General features: G+C 42.7%; 1 protein-coding gene across 1 annotated transcript in view; it reads right to left on the bottom strand.

Annotated features, from left to right (window-relative positions):
• Nucleotides 1-17,508, bottom strand: part of COL28A1 (collagen type XXVIII alpha 1 chain) — a 161,727-nt gene that overhangs the window by 23,022 nt on the left and 121,197 nt on the right. The window contains exons 28-30 of the mRNA XM_045864663.3: nt 2,673-2,741; nt 2,055-2,135; nt 1,930-1,965 (exon numbers count right to left, since the gene is read on the bottom strand). Coding sequence (XP_045720619.1) covers nt 1,930-1,965; nt 2,055-2,135; nt 2,673-2,741 — 186 coding nt within the window. The remainder of the gene's footprint in view (nt 1-1,929; nt 1,966-2,054; nt 2,136-2,672; nt 2,742-17,508) is intronic.

Below are 17,508 nucleotides of genomic sequence, written 5' to 3'. Positions count from 1 at the left end.
CCAGCATTCATGGCGTGAAGTCTTTACTTCTGAACTCTGTCCAAATTCCCTGAGAACACTTGCCCCTTGCCCACCCTCTGGGGGGACCCATGCATACAGGCCAGTGCTGTCAGCTTTCTAAATGGGCCATTTAGGCAGGCAATTTGGGGATCCTGTGTATCCAGTGTGTAGAACAGAGCGGGCGTGTGCTCAGGGTGCTCACTCTCCTCGACTCTGAGGACTCTCACCCAGGGGAAGGGGTGCGGCTGAAGAAGCACTATAGGTCCTGTGTGGGGGCTCTAAAACATGAGCCCTCAGGCACCCTGCAGTACTAGGTAAGGTGAAGGAGCACCAGAGGTGAAGGAGCCTAACGCAGGACCAGTCACAGACTAGATTCTTATTGCAGGCAAATTCGCTCTTCCTTCAGTCATCCTTCCCTGCTAGTCCCTCTTCTAGAATCTAGAAAGCCAAGGTCGGTAGAATGACATCCTCATTTCTAAGATCTCTGCCTCTTGGTTAAAAATCTTCTGCTCAGGCGCCTGGGTGGCTCAGATGGTTGAGCGTCTGCCTTCGGCTCAGGTCGTGATCTCAGGGTCCTGGGATCGAGTCCCGCATCGGGCTCCCTGCTCCTTGGGAGACTGCTTCTCCCTCTGCCTTTCTCTCTCGCTCTGTCTCTCATGAATTAAAAAAAAAAAAAAAACTTCTGCTCAAGCAATTAAAGCCTAATGTGGGCCCAAACATCATCGGACATCCTCTTGTCTGCTCTCGATCCACATTATCTACGTCTATCATAGCATTTATCAAATGACAGGTAAACATCCTTTGCTTGTCTTTCTTTCTAATGGGCTATGAGCTCCTTGAGTCCACAGACATAGTCTCTTAATCTCTACTGCTCCCCTGCCTATCTCAGAGCCTGACCCAGAATACGTACCCAATAAATGTTGGTGAAATGAGTGAACAGATGAATGGATGAAGGAAGGCAGGCCCTCTCCACATACTAGGATAGGAGGGAGGGTATAAACCTATGGGGATTGTTCCTCTGGGCATTTTACAGATACTCTTCCTGCTACTTTGGGGGAGGAATTGATGTGTATGTAGCTCTTTCATACGCCATAGGCATCTGGGGGGCTATCTGACTTGTGGTGAGGAAGAACGAAGAGGAAAAGGCAAACAGACCATAAAAAAGTGTGTGTTCTGTTTGTCACATGCTCAGCTCTCATGTCTCACCTTCACCACCTGAACTCCCACCCCTTACGCCTGGATTTGCTCAGCACAGCACATAGGGTCAGCATCCCCAGACCATGACCCACTGAAAAATCCGAAGGAGGATAAAAGAGAAGGTTCCCATTGCTTCTCCACTCCAGAAGATGTAGTGCCTTCCAATGAGAAAGGAGGAAATAGACATTGCTATAGAAATTCTAGAACTTTCCTACCCTGTGAGACTTTGAAGAGTTTCAGCTTTTTGTTTGCAAGAGTGTAGGGAACATAGGGAAAAGTTTGCCAATGCCTCATAGGTTTTGTTGAATAAGGGAACTAGTACATTCAAGTAATCTCCATTTTGTGATGACTCTTCTCCTGAGAGCACTTCCTAAAGGATCTACTTCAAGGAAACCGAATGCCCCATTTGGAAATGTGAAGGATCGTGTAAAGTAGAAGTCATTTGGATATTTCGCTTGTTTCAACAGCTCACCTCCTTGTTACCCTGTCTGCCAGGGGTCACGGGGGTCACACACCACCACAGGGCTGGGTGAGGGCTGCCTGGTGTTCTTTCTCCCTCACGCTCAGATCAATTACCTCATGCATCTAAGTCAACACTAGCTTGTAGCAGTGCTATCATTAAATAGCAGCTGGAACTCTGTGTCAAAAGAATTCATTCTTCTGAAGCTAAAACATGAATGGAATAATTTTGCAAGCACAAACCCTCAATTACCCTCTAGGATGGATACTCACTGTAAGTCCTACGTCTCCCTTTGGTCCTTGTAACCCCTGCTTAGGGGAAGAAGAGTAACAGTCAATATAGGCTGGAAGTAGTTAATGTATAAAATTACAGTAAGACTTTAAAAATCACTCCTTGCCTGTCTTCCTGGGGATCCGGGCTCTCCAATTTCCCCTTTACCACCTTTCTTTCCCATAGCACCCTGTTCTCCGTGCTCTCCCTTTAGAATATAGTGAAAAGAGAAGTTTAGAATGTAAATATTGAAGCCAAATAAGAAAAACTCTAAAATTTAATTAATTTCCCAGTGGTATCTCTTGAAGACCTGTGGTTCTGGTTGACACAAATATACTACAGGGAAAAAAATGGGGGTCATTATATTTACATTCCCCCCAGGTACCATGATCTAATTCATGATGAACCAGAGATCTCAAGGTGAGGAGACCTTGAGATATGATCAGAACAGCTCACTGTCTTCAGGAAGTTCAACTATTATAAAATTTTAGAGCAGTTATCTGGTGTCTTTTACAGGGTATGTTGTAAGGATTCACTCCTTTAGCAGCTGGCTTTCAAGGATGAAGAAAACAAGATTTATAAATTAAGCATGTTTATAGTTAGGAAAGGAAATCCATAAGGATTTGCTTCCAAATGGATTTTTTTCCTCCAAGAGCTATAAGGATATGAGAGCTCTCCCAAAGCTCACGTGAAGCTATTGAGATCCTAAACCTAAGCATCTTTCTAAGGTCCTAAAATAACTTACCTTCTGGCCAGGGAGGCCACGGCCTGTCAAGCCCTTTGGCCCTGGAAAGCCTTGGGGTCCTTGCTCCCCCTACACAATATGAAAAAGGGATCAGCCCATTAATTTCCCAAGATAACTCAGAAAATTCTTTGTCAGATACACACTTGCAATCCCAAAACTACATTGTAGCATTATCTAAATTTGGGAGGAAATGTATATGTCAGATGGGCTCATTGCTTTGCTAGTAAAAGTTGAACTTCTGAATCTGGGGTAGAAGTAAGGAGCTGGTTTACAGCATTTGCCTATTTCTGTGGTGTAATTACTCCCACCTTGGCCAATTTTCAAACTGTGAACATTATGTCAACCAGTTCACAAATAACAAGCAGCTGTTATTTCAGTTGTGATATTAATGGTGATTTTTATAATCTTCTCTACATTCTTCTGTATTTTTGATATGCTAAAAACATGTGTTGTCTTAATAAAGGAGGAAAAGGGGATATAACAGCATCTGTCCCCAAATGAATGCCAAGGAACTGTTTATATAATTACCATATACTGTTAGTTCCAGTCCTGCTAATTGGTACCATGAATCTATTTATTTAGTACCTCCTTAATTCAGAAAATAAAAATGTTTTCATTGCATTGTTTTTAACTGCCCCCTCCTTTACCTTAACTTTTTCTCCTGTTCCCCGACCCCTGCCCCCAAAACCACACTGATTTAAAGGGCTTTCATTATGTTGAGTGGGAAACAGAAATAATCCCTGTTGAGTATACGAAGTCATAGTTCTGACATGGCTTAACTCTAAATCATTGTTAGCAACAAGTCTGTGGCAAAGGTTTGTAGACCCATGAGCTACTGAGATTTCATTTGCTTACCTTGAACATCTTTCTCAAAGGTACCCTGACCACACCTACTAGAATCACTGGTATGCTTAATGAAAACCTCAGACAACGAAATGAGAATCCGAGATGGGGGTCAGGGTAAAATATGCATTTTGCCATAGGCCTGCTAGGGCTTGAGAGCCGCTATTCCAGAAGGCAGGATGGGCTTTTGAAGGATAGCCTGGAGGGGGTCGCAGAGGCCTGCTTGGAGACTGTTGTAACTTTGAGTATCCGCATTCCTCAGCCACCCCTTCCTAGTTCATTGGCTTTCAAACCTTTTTAAAATCAGCAGAACCCTTTCTTTTTAAAAGTATTAAAATGAAATATTTCAGACACATAAAATTTATACTGAAAGGCAAACACTCACCTATATACCACCATATTAAAAAAATGAAATGGTGCAGATACCCCTGTAACCCCTGATATACTCAATCCCCTTCCCCTAAGAAGAGGGGAAATCTCTGAAATTGACATGCATCACTCATATTCGTGTTTTTATGCTTTAACTACACATATATAGTCTAAGATAATGGACAGCATTTAATAGTTTAAACTTCAAATAAGTGATATATCTATGTATCCAATTTGTATTTTAAATCTCAGAATTATCTATTTGAAATATATCTGTGTGCATATACATAGTTCTAGTTCATTTTCTCTGCTGTACATTATGCCATTAAATAACTAGACTGTAATTTATCCATTATCCTAGTGATGGACATTTAGGTTGTTTCCAGTATTTCCTGATTACAAATAATGCTTCAGTGAAGATTCTCTTATATATCTTTGCACACTTGCACACATCCCTAGGAGAGAAATTTTCATTAAAACAAATCTTACACAGAAGGGTACAACATAGGATGAATATAATTGGAGACTCCTGTTGAAATGAAGTGCTCAACTCTTGCATCCATCAATAGCCCCTCTCAGTGGGTTGACTTAGCTGAATTTTATTTAGGTCCTTTTCATTTCTGCCATGTTTGTTTTTTTTTTTTTTTAAAGATTTTATTAATTTGCCAGAGAGAGAGAGAGAGAGCACAAGCAGAGGGAGTGGCAGGCAGAGGGAGAAGCAGGCTCCCCACTGAGCAGGGAACCTGACGCGGGGCTCGATCCCAGGACCCTGAGATCATGACCTGAGCCGAAGGCAGACGCTTAACCGACTGAGCCACCCAGGCGCCCCATGCCATGTTGTATTTCTAAATGGAAGGCAAGTATGGGGTTACAGTTTTTTGCCTCCTCAGTTCGGCTCTAGAGGACTCAGACCAAGTTCTTTACAAAGGTCAGATTGCAGAGAACTCATTCGCTGATGGTCTTTTTCACCTTGGTAACTCTTGAGCCAAGCACAATGCCATGGTACAGTGGGCCCACGGTCAAGGTTTATGCGGTGCTGTGCATGGATGTCTCAGGCCTATCTGAGGAGACTCACCCCTGAAGAAGTGCCCCCTCTATTATTTGCTTCAGTGGTGACAGGAGACAGGCAGGGATCACTGGTCTTCTCTATTCAGTTCACAGTCAAGAGAGAACAGTCTTTTCCCACCAGGAAACACAGTGGTACAGAAAGCCCCAGAACCTTGGATAGGGATTGGTGCCAGTGAAATATGCTGGAGACAGTACATCAACATGCAAATTCCAAGCTAGAGATTCAAGCAGGAGAAAGGAGAGGGGGAAAAATCTGTTCTGTTTCCAAAGATTGCCCAGCTAACATAGGTGTGAAGAGGGATAGACAGGAATATGTGGAACACAGACCAACCTCATTACACTTGCTGAAAACCATGCTCTGAGAGTGGGTGTGCAGCCTCATCTAGGATATGAAGGCTGGAAGGGTCTGTCTATATACAGACTGGGTGGCTAGCTCACAGAGTCGCATGAAGGATGATACCTGGGAGATACCTGCCTGAGAATTGGCCATTCTCTGTTCTAATTAAAACGAAAATAAAAAACAAAAATTATAAGAAAGTTGTCCTCTTAAGAAAGATGTGTCAGTAAATGACACTGGCATAAATTCATTTTCTCAGGGGTTTTTTGTTTTTGGGTTTTTTGGGTTTTTTCAGAGGTGAAGTAGGACATCTTTATTTGACCAGGTTGAAAGGTGGTGTGAGGTTGTCAGGGAGATTCTTGAGACCCCTGGGACCTGAGTTGGGGGGTCAGGAGGTTTTGCAGCCAGGTGAAAGGGGATTAAAGGTTCATAAAAGAGCACTAGGAGGGGCTGTATCGCTGGCTTTGTCCCCACCCACAGGACAGAACGGAGTGACAAACAGAGCAGCTGGGCCTGTGGTGTGATGGCGAATTGTCCCTGAGAATTGTCCCCTCAGACAAAGTAGGTCCAGAAAGAACTTGACACCGTTCTGACAATTATTCAGAATAATTGTTTCTTTTACAACCTTTTGGATCCTACAACAGCTAATACAGATGTCGAATAAATGTTTGTGACTAACTAGCTTCCTTTAAGAAATTAACAAATTTCCTAGCAAACTTAAAATCTACCATGGCTTCACTGCTGTGCCCTGAGGGGAAGACCTCAAAGTAGCCACTTAGCCTGTTAGGATCAGCTCCTTGGTCAGGAATTTATTTTGTATCATTTCACATTATAGACATTTTCTATATAATTGTTCGCACTGTAGCTATTCCAGGCAGCTGTGTTTCCCTTTACAAAAGCCTTTTTTTTTTTCTTTTTAATTGTCAGTTTCCCTTCAAAATACTTGGAAGTCTTCCTACAACTTTCAGGGTGTGCTATCTGAGTAATAGCGAGCAAACTCTTTAATTTTGCAGAGGTGATTGCTACCCAATTATACTTTTTTCCTTACAAGTGTCAGGAAGAGGAGACACAATTATTTCAGCCTGGGTCAGAAGCAGCTGCAGGAGAGAACCTGTCTATATGAAGGTATAATTAAATCCAAATTTCAAACCCAGCTTCTCAACCACTGTATCTCCCCTTAGATCCATCCTGCTGCAGATGTGATTATTTTCATTTTTCAGATAGTTACAGTAGAGTAAGGAAAGAAATCAAATTCACAGATGATCCAGAACTATAAAATGGACTTCTGCCTTCCCTTTAGGGTATAGAAACTAGAAAAGGCTGCTTTTATTCTTAAATCCACAACAAAAAATGCTAACCATTCTATGAAAGCCCAACTTTTTTTTGAGTGCATCATAGAACTGTGGTCACAGGACAACCACGTGACTCAAAATCTAAGGAAACAAAGGATCCTCTAAGGAGAGACAGGACATGGGCACTTACTTACTTGCTGGAAACACTGGATGTCGTACAAGCTGGTAAGAAGAATTCAGCTAAAATTCTTAATTGCTAAAGGCTGAGTGTGGGCTTGTGTGAGAGGACAGGACCCCTGAGAACTTTAGACACAGGGGAATTTATACCCACTCATGGGCCCTTTGGAGACCTCACCAGTGCTCATAAGAGAGACTGGGGACAGGGCAAGTCCCAAAGCTTCCCCAGTGGTTTAGGTCCAGGGGAGGGAAGTAGCTAATCCCCCAGCGAAAGGCACAAAGCCTCCTATAGGACAAAAATCTTAAGCTGCTGAAAATGTACGGCAAACACTGTCAGCTTTAGGGCACAGATGACCCATGGGAGCTGGGGAAAGGAAACAGAATAAAACTTGCAGGCATGGATCCCAGACCTTTCGAGATGTCCCACTACTTGGGAAAGGAGATGTCCCACTACTGAGGAAAGGTCAGGAAATCTTCCTTAGCCCAGACCATTAGAGGCCTCTATGCATTTGCTGGAACTCCTAACAGTATACACTTAAAAGGGTGAATTTTTCTGTATATAAATACTCTCTTACTAAAGAATAAAAAAAGTATTTTAAAAAGTAAAAAGAATTAATAGAACACTTAGCAAAATGAATAGGGTCCATAAACAGTGTAGCAATGATAATTTTCTGATGTTGATAATTTTACTGTCATATAAGAGAATATAAATTTTGAAGGTAGGGAGTACAGGATTATTGAAGCAGGCCTTCGAATGAAAAGCAGCTCGAAGAAAGAAGCCAGTGCTGTATTAAGATGTTGACTTAGTGGGTAAATGGCAGAGTTAGCAAGCCATGGTGACCTGCCTGAATAGTTATCTAAGTATTTGGCCTCAAATCCAGGAACCCTTCTGTATTGAAAGGGATTATTTTCTTAGGCTTCATGGACACAGCTAATTCACTTTAGAAGGAAAATGGTATTTTCCTGGTGGCCTATGGAGTACATATAAATTGACCATGTAGATAGAAAGTGTTTATCCAGAGAACCCTAGAACAACGCAATGGTCCGGCATTTTGGCACCTGTCCCCTTCCTCCTGAGTTCCCATCATCACATTCTCCTGGTATAACTAGCAACTGCCATTGAGGGTGTGCCTATGTGCACAGGACTGAGCCAGGTAATGAGAGAGCTAGACATAGTTTTAGGAAATTGCTAGAATAACCTCGGGGCAAGTATGTAAATGATAAAACCAAGGCTTTTGCAATCCTTCCCCAACCCCTCCGATTGTATTTGATTTCAGAGCGAAGCTTTCAACAGTAATTCTCTCCAAAGGCAGTTCCTCCAAAGACTCTGCTGACTTTCTTTCCTCAGTTCTGTCTTGGCTCAGAGTAGAAGCCAAGCAGTTTCTCCATCTCTAGCCTGAAAATCAAGAGCCTCCAGTTTCTAAAAATCCTTTCCTTTGTGGAATTGAATTCCTCTAACTTAATGTCCCATTTTGATGTTAGCCTTTTCTAACGTGGGCTAAGGTGCCATAATGCTTGTTCAGTTAAAGTAGCCCATTCGGTTGGGAATAGAATCAATGCGTAGGTTATGTGTTAGTGGGCGAGACTTCCGCTGGAGTGTAGCCCAGGCTCACCTGGTACCTGGCCAGAATACAGTCCTAATGGGCTTAAATGGAACAATGTGGCTTCATTATTCTTGATTTTCATTCAAATGGTGATCCAGTCCCATTGTGCCCAGTGAGAGGCAGAGAAATGATTTACTTTTTACAGATTCAGGGACTGATTTTGAGTCTGTTCCTAAAAATGGTTTAAAACCTGCCCCATTTTTTCCTTTCCTCCTCTCCATGGCCTGCAACACAGGGTCTTTTTTAATAACCTAAGAAGTGTCAGCCATGTACGCCAAGGGTTTTCAGAACAGCTCCGATGGAAACTTCCATGAGCTGGACCAAAATTCTGCTGACATTAATATTGATGGCTATATTCATTTCCTATTGCCACTGTGATGAATTACCACAAATTTAGTGGCTCAAAACAACATAAAGTTTTTCTCTTACTGTTCTGGAAATCAGAAGTACAAAATCTGTTTCATTGGGCGAAAGTCAAGGTATTGGCAGGGCTGGTTTTCCCTGGAGCCTCCGAGGGGAGTATCTGTTTCCTTGACTTTTTCAGCTTCTAGTAGTCACCTGTATTCTTTGGCTTGGGGCCCCTTCCTCCATCTTCCTCCACTCCATCCCTGTTTCCACCATAACATCACCTCTTCCATAGTCTCTTCTCCTTCTGCCCCCCTCTTAGAAGGACGCTCATGATCATGCTCCGGGCCCAACCAGATAATCCAGAATAATGTCTCCATCTCGAAATGCTTAACTTAATCAGATCTGCAGAGTTTCTTCTGCTATAGAAGGCGATATTCACGGACTCTAGGGATTAGGACATGAACATCTTTGGGGGCATTATTCAATCTGCCACATTGGCTTTTTCCCTATGCATGCAAAAAGTAAGATAATTGTTATATTTTCTGTAATTTACCTTCATATGCTTTAGTTTAGACAGTATCATGAAGATGTGTATATGCAATTTAGTTTATGCTCTAGGGATGCTGAGGTAATATCTGAAATACCATGATCAGTGGTCCATACTTCAAAGACCTATGCCTCAACTCTTACCATCTGAATTTGCTCCAGAGGGATGATAGGAACAACTTATACTTGGGGAAATAAGAGGTATTCAAGAACTGTCATAGTTAGAAATGATATACAGGTACTTCACCCCCTTTTATAGAATCAGCCAAGTACTTTTATTAGAGCACCCTAATTCTAGAACTCATTCAGAACAGGTGCCTCCTCCCCTCAACCCATCATGAAGAGTCCCTTCACTGATCTGACTAAAAGGTTGACTGGTTCAATCATGAGGATATTGTTGTATTTGTCTCAGAGAAATCATTTTATGCAATGCGCTTGTTAGAGTGCTTAAAAAAAACCCCACAAACTGGAACTTGGACCATGCTTTAGTGCATGTTTTTGTGCCTTCTTGTTAATGAATAGCTGAACATCGGGCAGAATTCTGTCTGAAATTTGCTTTAATTAAAACATAACACCTGACGGGGTGCCTGGGTGGCTCAGTCGTTAAGCGTGTGCCTTCAGCTCAGGTCATGATCCCAGGGTCCTGGGATCAAGCCCCGCATCGGGCTCCCTGCTCCACGGGAGGCCTGCTTCTCCCTCTCACACTCCCCTTGCTTGTGTTCCCTCTCTCGCTGCCTCTCTCTCTGTCAAATAAATAAATAAAATCTTTAAAAAAAAAAATAACACCTGATAGCAAGGTTGCCTAGGAGGAAGCAAGTAACTTCTACAAACTTCTAATCTTTAGAGGTAACTGATAGTCACTAGAAAGAATCGGACAAATCTAAATGTCGGAATTGGCCTTGTTCAGCTCACCACAGTGACAGCCAAATGTGCTCAATTGGGGGCTTATTTTCCCCCAATCATTTTCCTTAAACTTTTAGTCTCTGCTTCCATTTTTGGTTTATATCTGCAAGAAGATATGAACATGGTTGAACAATTAGCACGTGAAGATTTACAAATAATCTCAGCAACGGTCAAGCCACTTAACTGGACTGTTTGATTGCTTCATGGACACATGTGCTTGCTGTTATGATCTTCTATCTGATTGCAGAATCTGGTCCTATTTTCCAATAATAAGGTTGTTCTTAGTATAAACGTTAGAATTAAATGCATTGATAGGTCATAGTGCAAAGACCATCATGGCTTCAAAGGGCTTCGCCAGCTCAACTCAGTTGTACATGTTAACTTTTTCTGCCCAAATAGCCTTCTGTCAAACCTGCCACATTTCATGACAATCTTGCGTGGCATTTGGATATACTTGCAGCACAAAGGATAGATACAAAGAGACAAGGTCAGCTTTATGGCAGTTGCCTCTGCTAGAGACAGGGGACTCTGGAATGCTCCCTTTGCTGGCCACCTGCACAGTGCAGGCTCCTGGTTTCCCTCCTGCCATTGTCACTTTTTGCTTTTTTTACTTCTCTAGTGACTTTCTCGGTGCCCTCTGTGCCCTCAAGTAGTCTGCCGTGGTCCTTACTTTTGTTTTGGTAATATCCTCTGTAATACTGTCCACATCCATGGCATCAGTGGTGACCTTCTAAGGATAATCTCCACTTCTCTAATCTCTAGTCTCACCCAAGTCTCTATGCTCTGGGCCTAACTTTATATCTACTTTCCAGAACTTTCCACCTGCTAGCAATTTCAGAACCAAATCCATCAAATACAGAAATTCTACTCATGCAAGCCTGCTTTGCTTTCTGCCTTTCCCTCCCTGACTCATCTCCCAGCTCCCTGGCTTGGAATTCTCTTTGTGTCCTGACCTTCTGTGTCCTCCCCGAACACCCTCATCCCATCTGTGGGCCAGTCCTAGCCCATCAAATACATCCAAGGAGTCTTGCCTGACCCAAGCTCACCCCAACCACGAGTAATACCCCCGTATCAGCCCACACCTCTCGTGTGGTGTATGTCTCCTCACGGGTTTGGTTGTGCACGTCTTTCTGTCCTACTGAAATTCTCAAAGTAGAGGCACTTCATCTTATTTGTCTTTCTATGTCCTGAGTTACCTATTTCAGGGCACTGCTTATCAAACTGAACTAAATGGAGTGGATGTGGAAGCTGGCCACCTTTTTGGTAGAAGTCGTCTAGACACTATGCACACTAAACTCGGTCTTATTTAGGCTTACAGCCCCCCACCCCCACGCCGACACACACATACACACACAGGCGAATATGTGCCTCTCTGATTAATATAAGGCCAATTCCATGATCAGCATTTGGAGATCAATATGTTAAAGAGATAACAGAGATGTGTGGAAGTGCTGGGAGAGATTTCATGAGTGGGGCAGCTGAAGGAGGCGCTTAGAAGCAAGGTGTCTGGCCTGGCGTCCAGAGCTGCTTCCCGGCCACTTCACAAGGTGTGGGGACAGCAGGAGTTGCTGAGCTGTGTGGCCACAGCAGCTGGACCCAGGGCCTCCTGCTTCGGGGCCTCCTAGCATGACGGTACAAGTGTCTAAGTCTGCCCAGCAAAAGGATGCCACGAAATGTATGCTTTTCCAAGTACGCTTCTCTTTTCCATAAATCAGTTCATTAATGCACAAGAATGGATCCAGAAGTAGTGAAAAGGGCAAAGCCTCTTTTCTGCTGATTTGATACTGGGGCAGGCTGAATAATGGCCCCCAAAGATATGCAGGTCCTAATGCCCAGAGCCTGAGAATGTCATATAGGAAAAAAAAAAAAAAAAGTTTAGGCAGATGTGATTAAGTTAAGGATCTCCAGTGGGGAGATTATGCTGGATTATATGGGTGGGTCCTAAATGCAATCATAAATATCCTTATATGAGGGAGGCAAAGGGAGAGTTGGTAGACAGAAGAAAGGCATGTGACAGAAACAGAACAGAGCAGAGTCAGAGAGAAAACATGCATATCACTGGCTTTGCAGACAGAGGAAGGGGCCATGAGCCAAGGAACACAGTAGTGTGGCTCTAGATACTGGAAGGGCAAGGAAATGGTTTATCCCCTAGACTCCCTGTCAAGGTTTTGGTTTTTGCCTGATGAGCTTCATTTTAGACCTCTGGGCTCCAGAGCTGCAAAAGAATACATTGGTGTTGCATTAAGCCATGAATGTGATAATTTGCTACAAAAGCCACAGGAAACTAACGCAGACACCAATGTTCTCATTTCTCCCACTTTTAGCAGACCGGACCACAACACATGGCAATCTTGCATTAAATTACCAAAAAATAATTTGTCTCAGAAATCATTTGTATTTCAAGTGTCACTAAGTGAAAATGCTAACGTTAAAATGAGGGGGCCATGAGCCATGCTCAGGGTGGCTTTTGGTTTTGCAGAAAAAGTTTGAGAAGCTGTGCTTTTCTGTAGCTTTTCTCCCTTCAGCAGAGGATCAGTATTGAAAAATAATATTTCGGGGCACCTGAGTGGCTTAGTTGGTTAAGCATCTGCCTTCGGCCCAAGTCATGATCTCCAGGTCTTGGGATTGAGCCCCACATCGGGCTCCCTGCTCTGCAGGGAGTCTGCCTCTCTCTCTCCCTCTCACCCTCCTCCCCACTTGTGCTCTCTTACTCTCTCTCTCTCTCTCTCTGTCTCAAAGAAATAAAATCTTAAAAAAGAAAAGAAAAATAATATTTCACACCAAAGAGAAGGTTGCTCTCTATATTACTTTGCCTTTGCAGTATAGTTGGAGACTGGTAGAAGAAGATTATGAGATACTAAGGATAATAGTTCAGAATCAACAAGTCATCCCTTCTAAACTTGCCCTGGTTCCAATTCACCTCACCCGTGGCCTAAATTATTATAATAGTTTAATTCACGTCTTTATTTCTGCTCATATCCATCTCTAGCAAGATTCTCAATTGTGGGACAAGAGAAAGAGATGCTAGCATGTAAGGAAGAGCGTATTTCCAACTATACAGCCCACCTCTTACCCCCACACCACTATCTAAAAGGGGAATCATGACAGTACAGTTGATGATGGAGTGTTCTGGACATGGGCATGGTGTGGAGGCAGAGGAATGAGAAGCACTGCCCCAAGCTGTCATGTACTGAAACCCTCAGCTGAGCAGGTCACTCCTGTCCTTAAAAAGGACAAGGTGTATACCCAAGACAAAAAAAAACATGTGTTCACACAAAACTTACACATGGATGTTCATAACAGCAGTATTTATGATAGCCAAAAAGTAGAAACAACCCAAAAGTTTATCAGTGAACAGATGGATAAACAAAATGTGGTGTATCTCTACAATGGAATACTATTTGGCCATACAAAGAAAATTCTAATACAACATGGATGACCCCCCTTTTTTTAAAAAAAGTTTTTATTTAACTTCCAGTTAGTTAAACTACAGTGTAATATTAGTTTTAGGTGTAGAATTTAGTGATTCAACACTTACATACAACACCCAGTGCTCATCACCACAAGTGCCTTCCTTCATCCCCATCCAAATGGATGACCCTTGACAACACTGCTAAGTGAAAGATACCAGCCATGAAAGACTACGTGTTGTGTGATTCTGTTTATATGAAATGTCCAGAATTGGCAAATCCACGGAGACAAGAAGTAGATAAGTGGTTGCCAGTGACTAGATGTTGGGTGACTATTATGGATAAGGAGTTTCTTTTGGGGGCAATGACAATGTCCTAAAATTAGGTGGTGTTGATAGTTGCACAAATCTGTGAAAATACTAAACATCATTGACTTGTATACTTTAAACAGGTGACTTGTATGATGTGTGAATTATGTCACCATAAAACTGGTTTTGTTTTTTTTTTAAAGATTTTATTTATTTATTTATTAGAGAGCAAGCGAGAGAGAAACAGCATGAGAGAGGAGAGGGTCAGAGGGAGAAGCAGGCTCCCCGCTGAGCCGGGAGCCCCATGTGGGACTCGATCCCAGGACCCTGGGATCACGACCTGAGCCGAAGGCAGTCGCTTAACCAACTGAGCCACCCAGACGCCCCTAAAACTGAGTTTTTAAAATAAACCCTTCCAAGGGTTTTCTATCACCAGAGCAATGGTTCTTAAACTTTGGTATATATCAAAAATATCTGTAGAGTTTGTGAAAACAAGGATTACTGGCCTCCACCCTAAGAGTTACTGATTCATTAGGTCTAGGTGGGGCCCAAGAACTTGCATTTTTAATAGCTTCCTAGGTGAGGCTGATAGAGCTGGTAGGGGGCCACACTTTGGGAATCACTGACAGCCTCCAGCTGAAACCCTTTAGCTTAGCGCTAATGTCCCTTCACAGTCTGGCCCTACGTGTTTTTCCAGCTTACTCCTCTATAGGCTTCCTGTCATCTTAACTTTAATTCATAAAGATCTAGTTCTTAGTGCCCCACCACATTCTGGCTCTCTATTAGACTTTGGGCATCGATTCATCCTGAGCATCAGGCCCAATGCCCAGCACATAGAAAATGTTCAATTAATGTTTTTGAACCAGTGATTGGTCCTAGACCACCCCAGTATCCTGTCATCTCACATGAACAGATAACTATCTTCTTCTAAAGCCGATGCTACCCCTCTGTTGAAATCCCCTGGGATAGGGACCATAAAGAAAATGAAATAAAAAAGCCAAACAATACTCATGAGGTATAAACCTTAAAATTCCAAATATACCAAAATATACAAGCCATGCATCCTTGGGCATGCAGCCAAAGGGAAGATTCTAATTAGAGTTAATTAGCCTTCAGTGTTCATGAACTTTAGAAACACCAAGTGGAGGAGTGCCTAGGTGGTTCAGTCCATTGGGTGTCTGCCTTTGACTCAGGTCATGATCCCAGAGTCCTGGGATCGAGCCCCGAGTCGGGCTCCCTGCTCAGCAGGGAGTCTGCTTCTCCCTCTCCCTCTGCCGCTTCCCACCACTCATGCTCTCTCTCTCAAATAAATAAGTAAAATCTTAAAAAAAAAAATAAAAAGAAACATCAAGTGGAAATGCATGGTGAGAGTCTGGTACATACTTGAAATGAACAGAAAAGTACAGTAGGGGGCGCCTGGGTGGCTCAGTCAGTTGAGCATCTGCCTTCGGCTCAGGTCATGATCCTGGGATCCTGGAATGGAGCCCCACATGGGGCTCCCTGCTCAGCGGGGAGCCTGCTTCTCCCTCCCCCTCTGCTGCTCCCCCTGCTTGTGCTCTCTCTCTCTTGTCAAATGGATAAATAAAATCTTAAAAAAATAAAAGTACAGTAGGCAGCTTTATGCATAAGCAGAAGGTAACAGCTCCGCTGTCACAATGAATGTGTCTTGACTGTCACACTTTTTAGGTATGAAGGCTGGTAAAGATGATGTTTATTTTATATCATCACCGTATGACTCTGGGGAAAGGGAAACTTATTTAGACTATATGTGACATGTTTAATTATATCAAAAAGAAGATACTGATGTGACATTCAGCCAGGTCTGTCCTTGGGCCCAATGTATTTCCCGTCAGTAGGTTTGGTGACAACTGTTAACTTGGGTGGTGCACCAAAGAACAGACCGAAAGGCGAATGGCCCCCACACTTTATCCCATGGTCTCCGGGGGCCACACCAGGGATGCCCAAGCCACCTTAAGCCGAGTGCGTGCTGTGCCAACACTCTCCGGGCTCAGGCCCCCAGCCACCCTGGCTCTTTGACTGCTGCTCCTCCTATGGAGAAATTCTGGAGGCATCATTGACACTGACATCAAAAAACCATAATGGAAATTCTGCTTTTAAATGCTTGTGTTTGAGATGTGAATTACAGGACCTACGCCTCTGTATTGTCCTCCTGGTTTTATTACCTGTCAAAAGGATGCTAGCTACTGAGAGACAGTGGCATTCTAGAAACTGATTTCCTCTATCAGGATTTAAAAGCACAAAAAGAACCAACAACTAATCACCCTCTCAGAGAATGTCTTTCACAAGAGGATTCACAACATGAGCTCTTCCATGTGTCTCTTTCTGGATATGCTCTGGGGATCAAAGAAGTCATATTTAGAGACCCATGAATTCTTCAAGTAAAAGTAGGGCAAGCTTATTTCACTTCTCATAATGTCCTCCAGGTGGATTCATGTTGTCGCATAGGGCAGGATTTCCTTCTTTGGGGGAGGCTGAATAATATTCTGTTGGGCGGCTACACCACATTTTCTTAATCTATTCGTGCTTTGATGGGCATTTAGGTTGTTCCCATATCCTGGCTATTGTGAATAGTGCCACAGTGGACGGGGGAGTGATAAGTGAAATAAGCCGGTCACAGAAGGACAAATACTGCATGACTGTACAATACGAGATGAGTCAGTCACGACTACGAATAGTCAGTCACAGAAGCTGGGTCGAATGGTAGTTGCCAGGGGCGAGGAGGGGGAAATGAGATGTCGTTCAATGGATATAATGTCTCAGTTATGCAAGAGGAGTAAGTTCTAGAGATGGGCTGCACAACATAATGCCTACAGTTAGCAATACCATATTTTACACTCAAAAATTTTTTAAGTAGGTAGATCTCATGTTAAGTGTTCTTACCACAATAAAAAATTAAAACAATAGCTGAAAATAATGAATTTGGTTTTCAAAAAATGGAAATGATAAAGATATCCAAGTATATTTTTAAAATAAAATAAAGAAAATTACATTAATTTTCCAGGCTGAAAAAAAAATAAAAGTACAACAGAGCCTACTTCTTATAGGCAGTTCTCCATCATTTATTTATATGCCCTGCTTTCCTTTCTCATTGCTTCCAACTTAACATGATAGGAAATATTCCTGAGGATTCAGACACCAGTTTCAGAGGCACAGAGCTTACACATATATGGAGACATTTCTCTTGATTTTTTTCCGACAAAACTCCTCTACACTGTCTTCACAATCAACTTAATGACAACGTAAAATTGACCTTGCTCTACCACAGAACGCACAGATTTGGTGGGCATCTCCCAGGCCAAGAAACAGAACTGAAGCAATGTGAAAAGATGCACAAAACCACAGTCTCCTATGAAAGCACCAAGTAATTCAGTTATTAACAAAGTTAACTCAAGTTTTAATTGCATTGTGCTTGCTTCAAGGATAAAGCAAGAAAACACGTGAGTTTAAGATTACCAGGAAAAGAGACACATATATGCATAATGAAATTGTATTCACACATTTTTATAAGCCTAGACTCATACTCACAGTGAAGTAGAAAACCACATCAAAGGAGTAGCAGCAACAGAAAAATTCACAGGTGGACAGATTTCAGTTCAACATGAAGAAGGAG

Source organism: Mirounga angustirostris, unplaced genomic scaffold, assembly GCF_029215605.1.
Source record: "Mirounga angustirostris isolate CCGP_5_RB_7025 unplaced genomic scaffold, mMirAng1.0.hap1 SCAF_12, whole genome shotgun sequence".
NCBI lineage: Eukaryota > Metazoa > Chordata > Mammalia > Carnivora > Phocidae > Mirounga > Mirounga angustirostris.
This window is presented reverse-complemented; position numbering and strand designations above follow the sequence as displayed.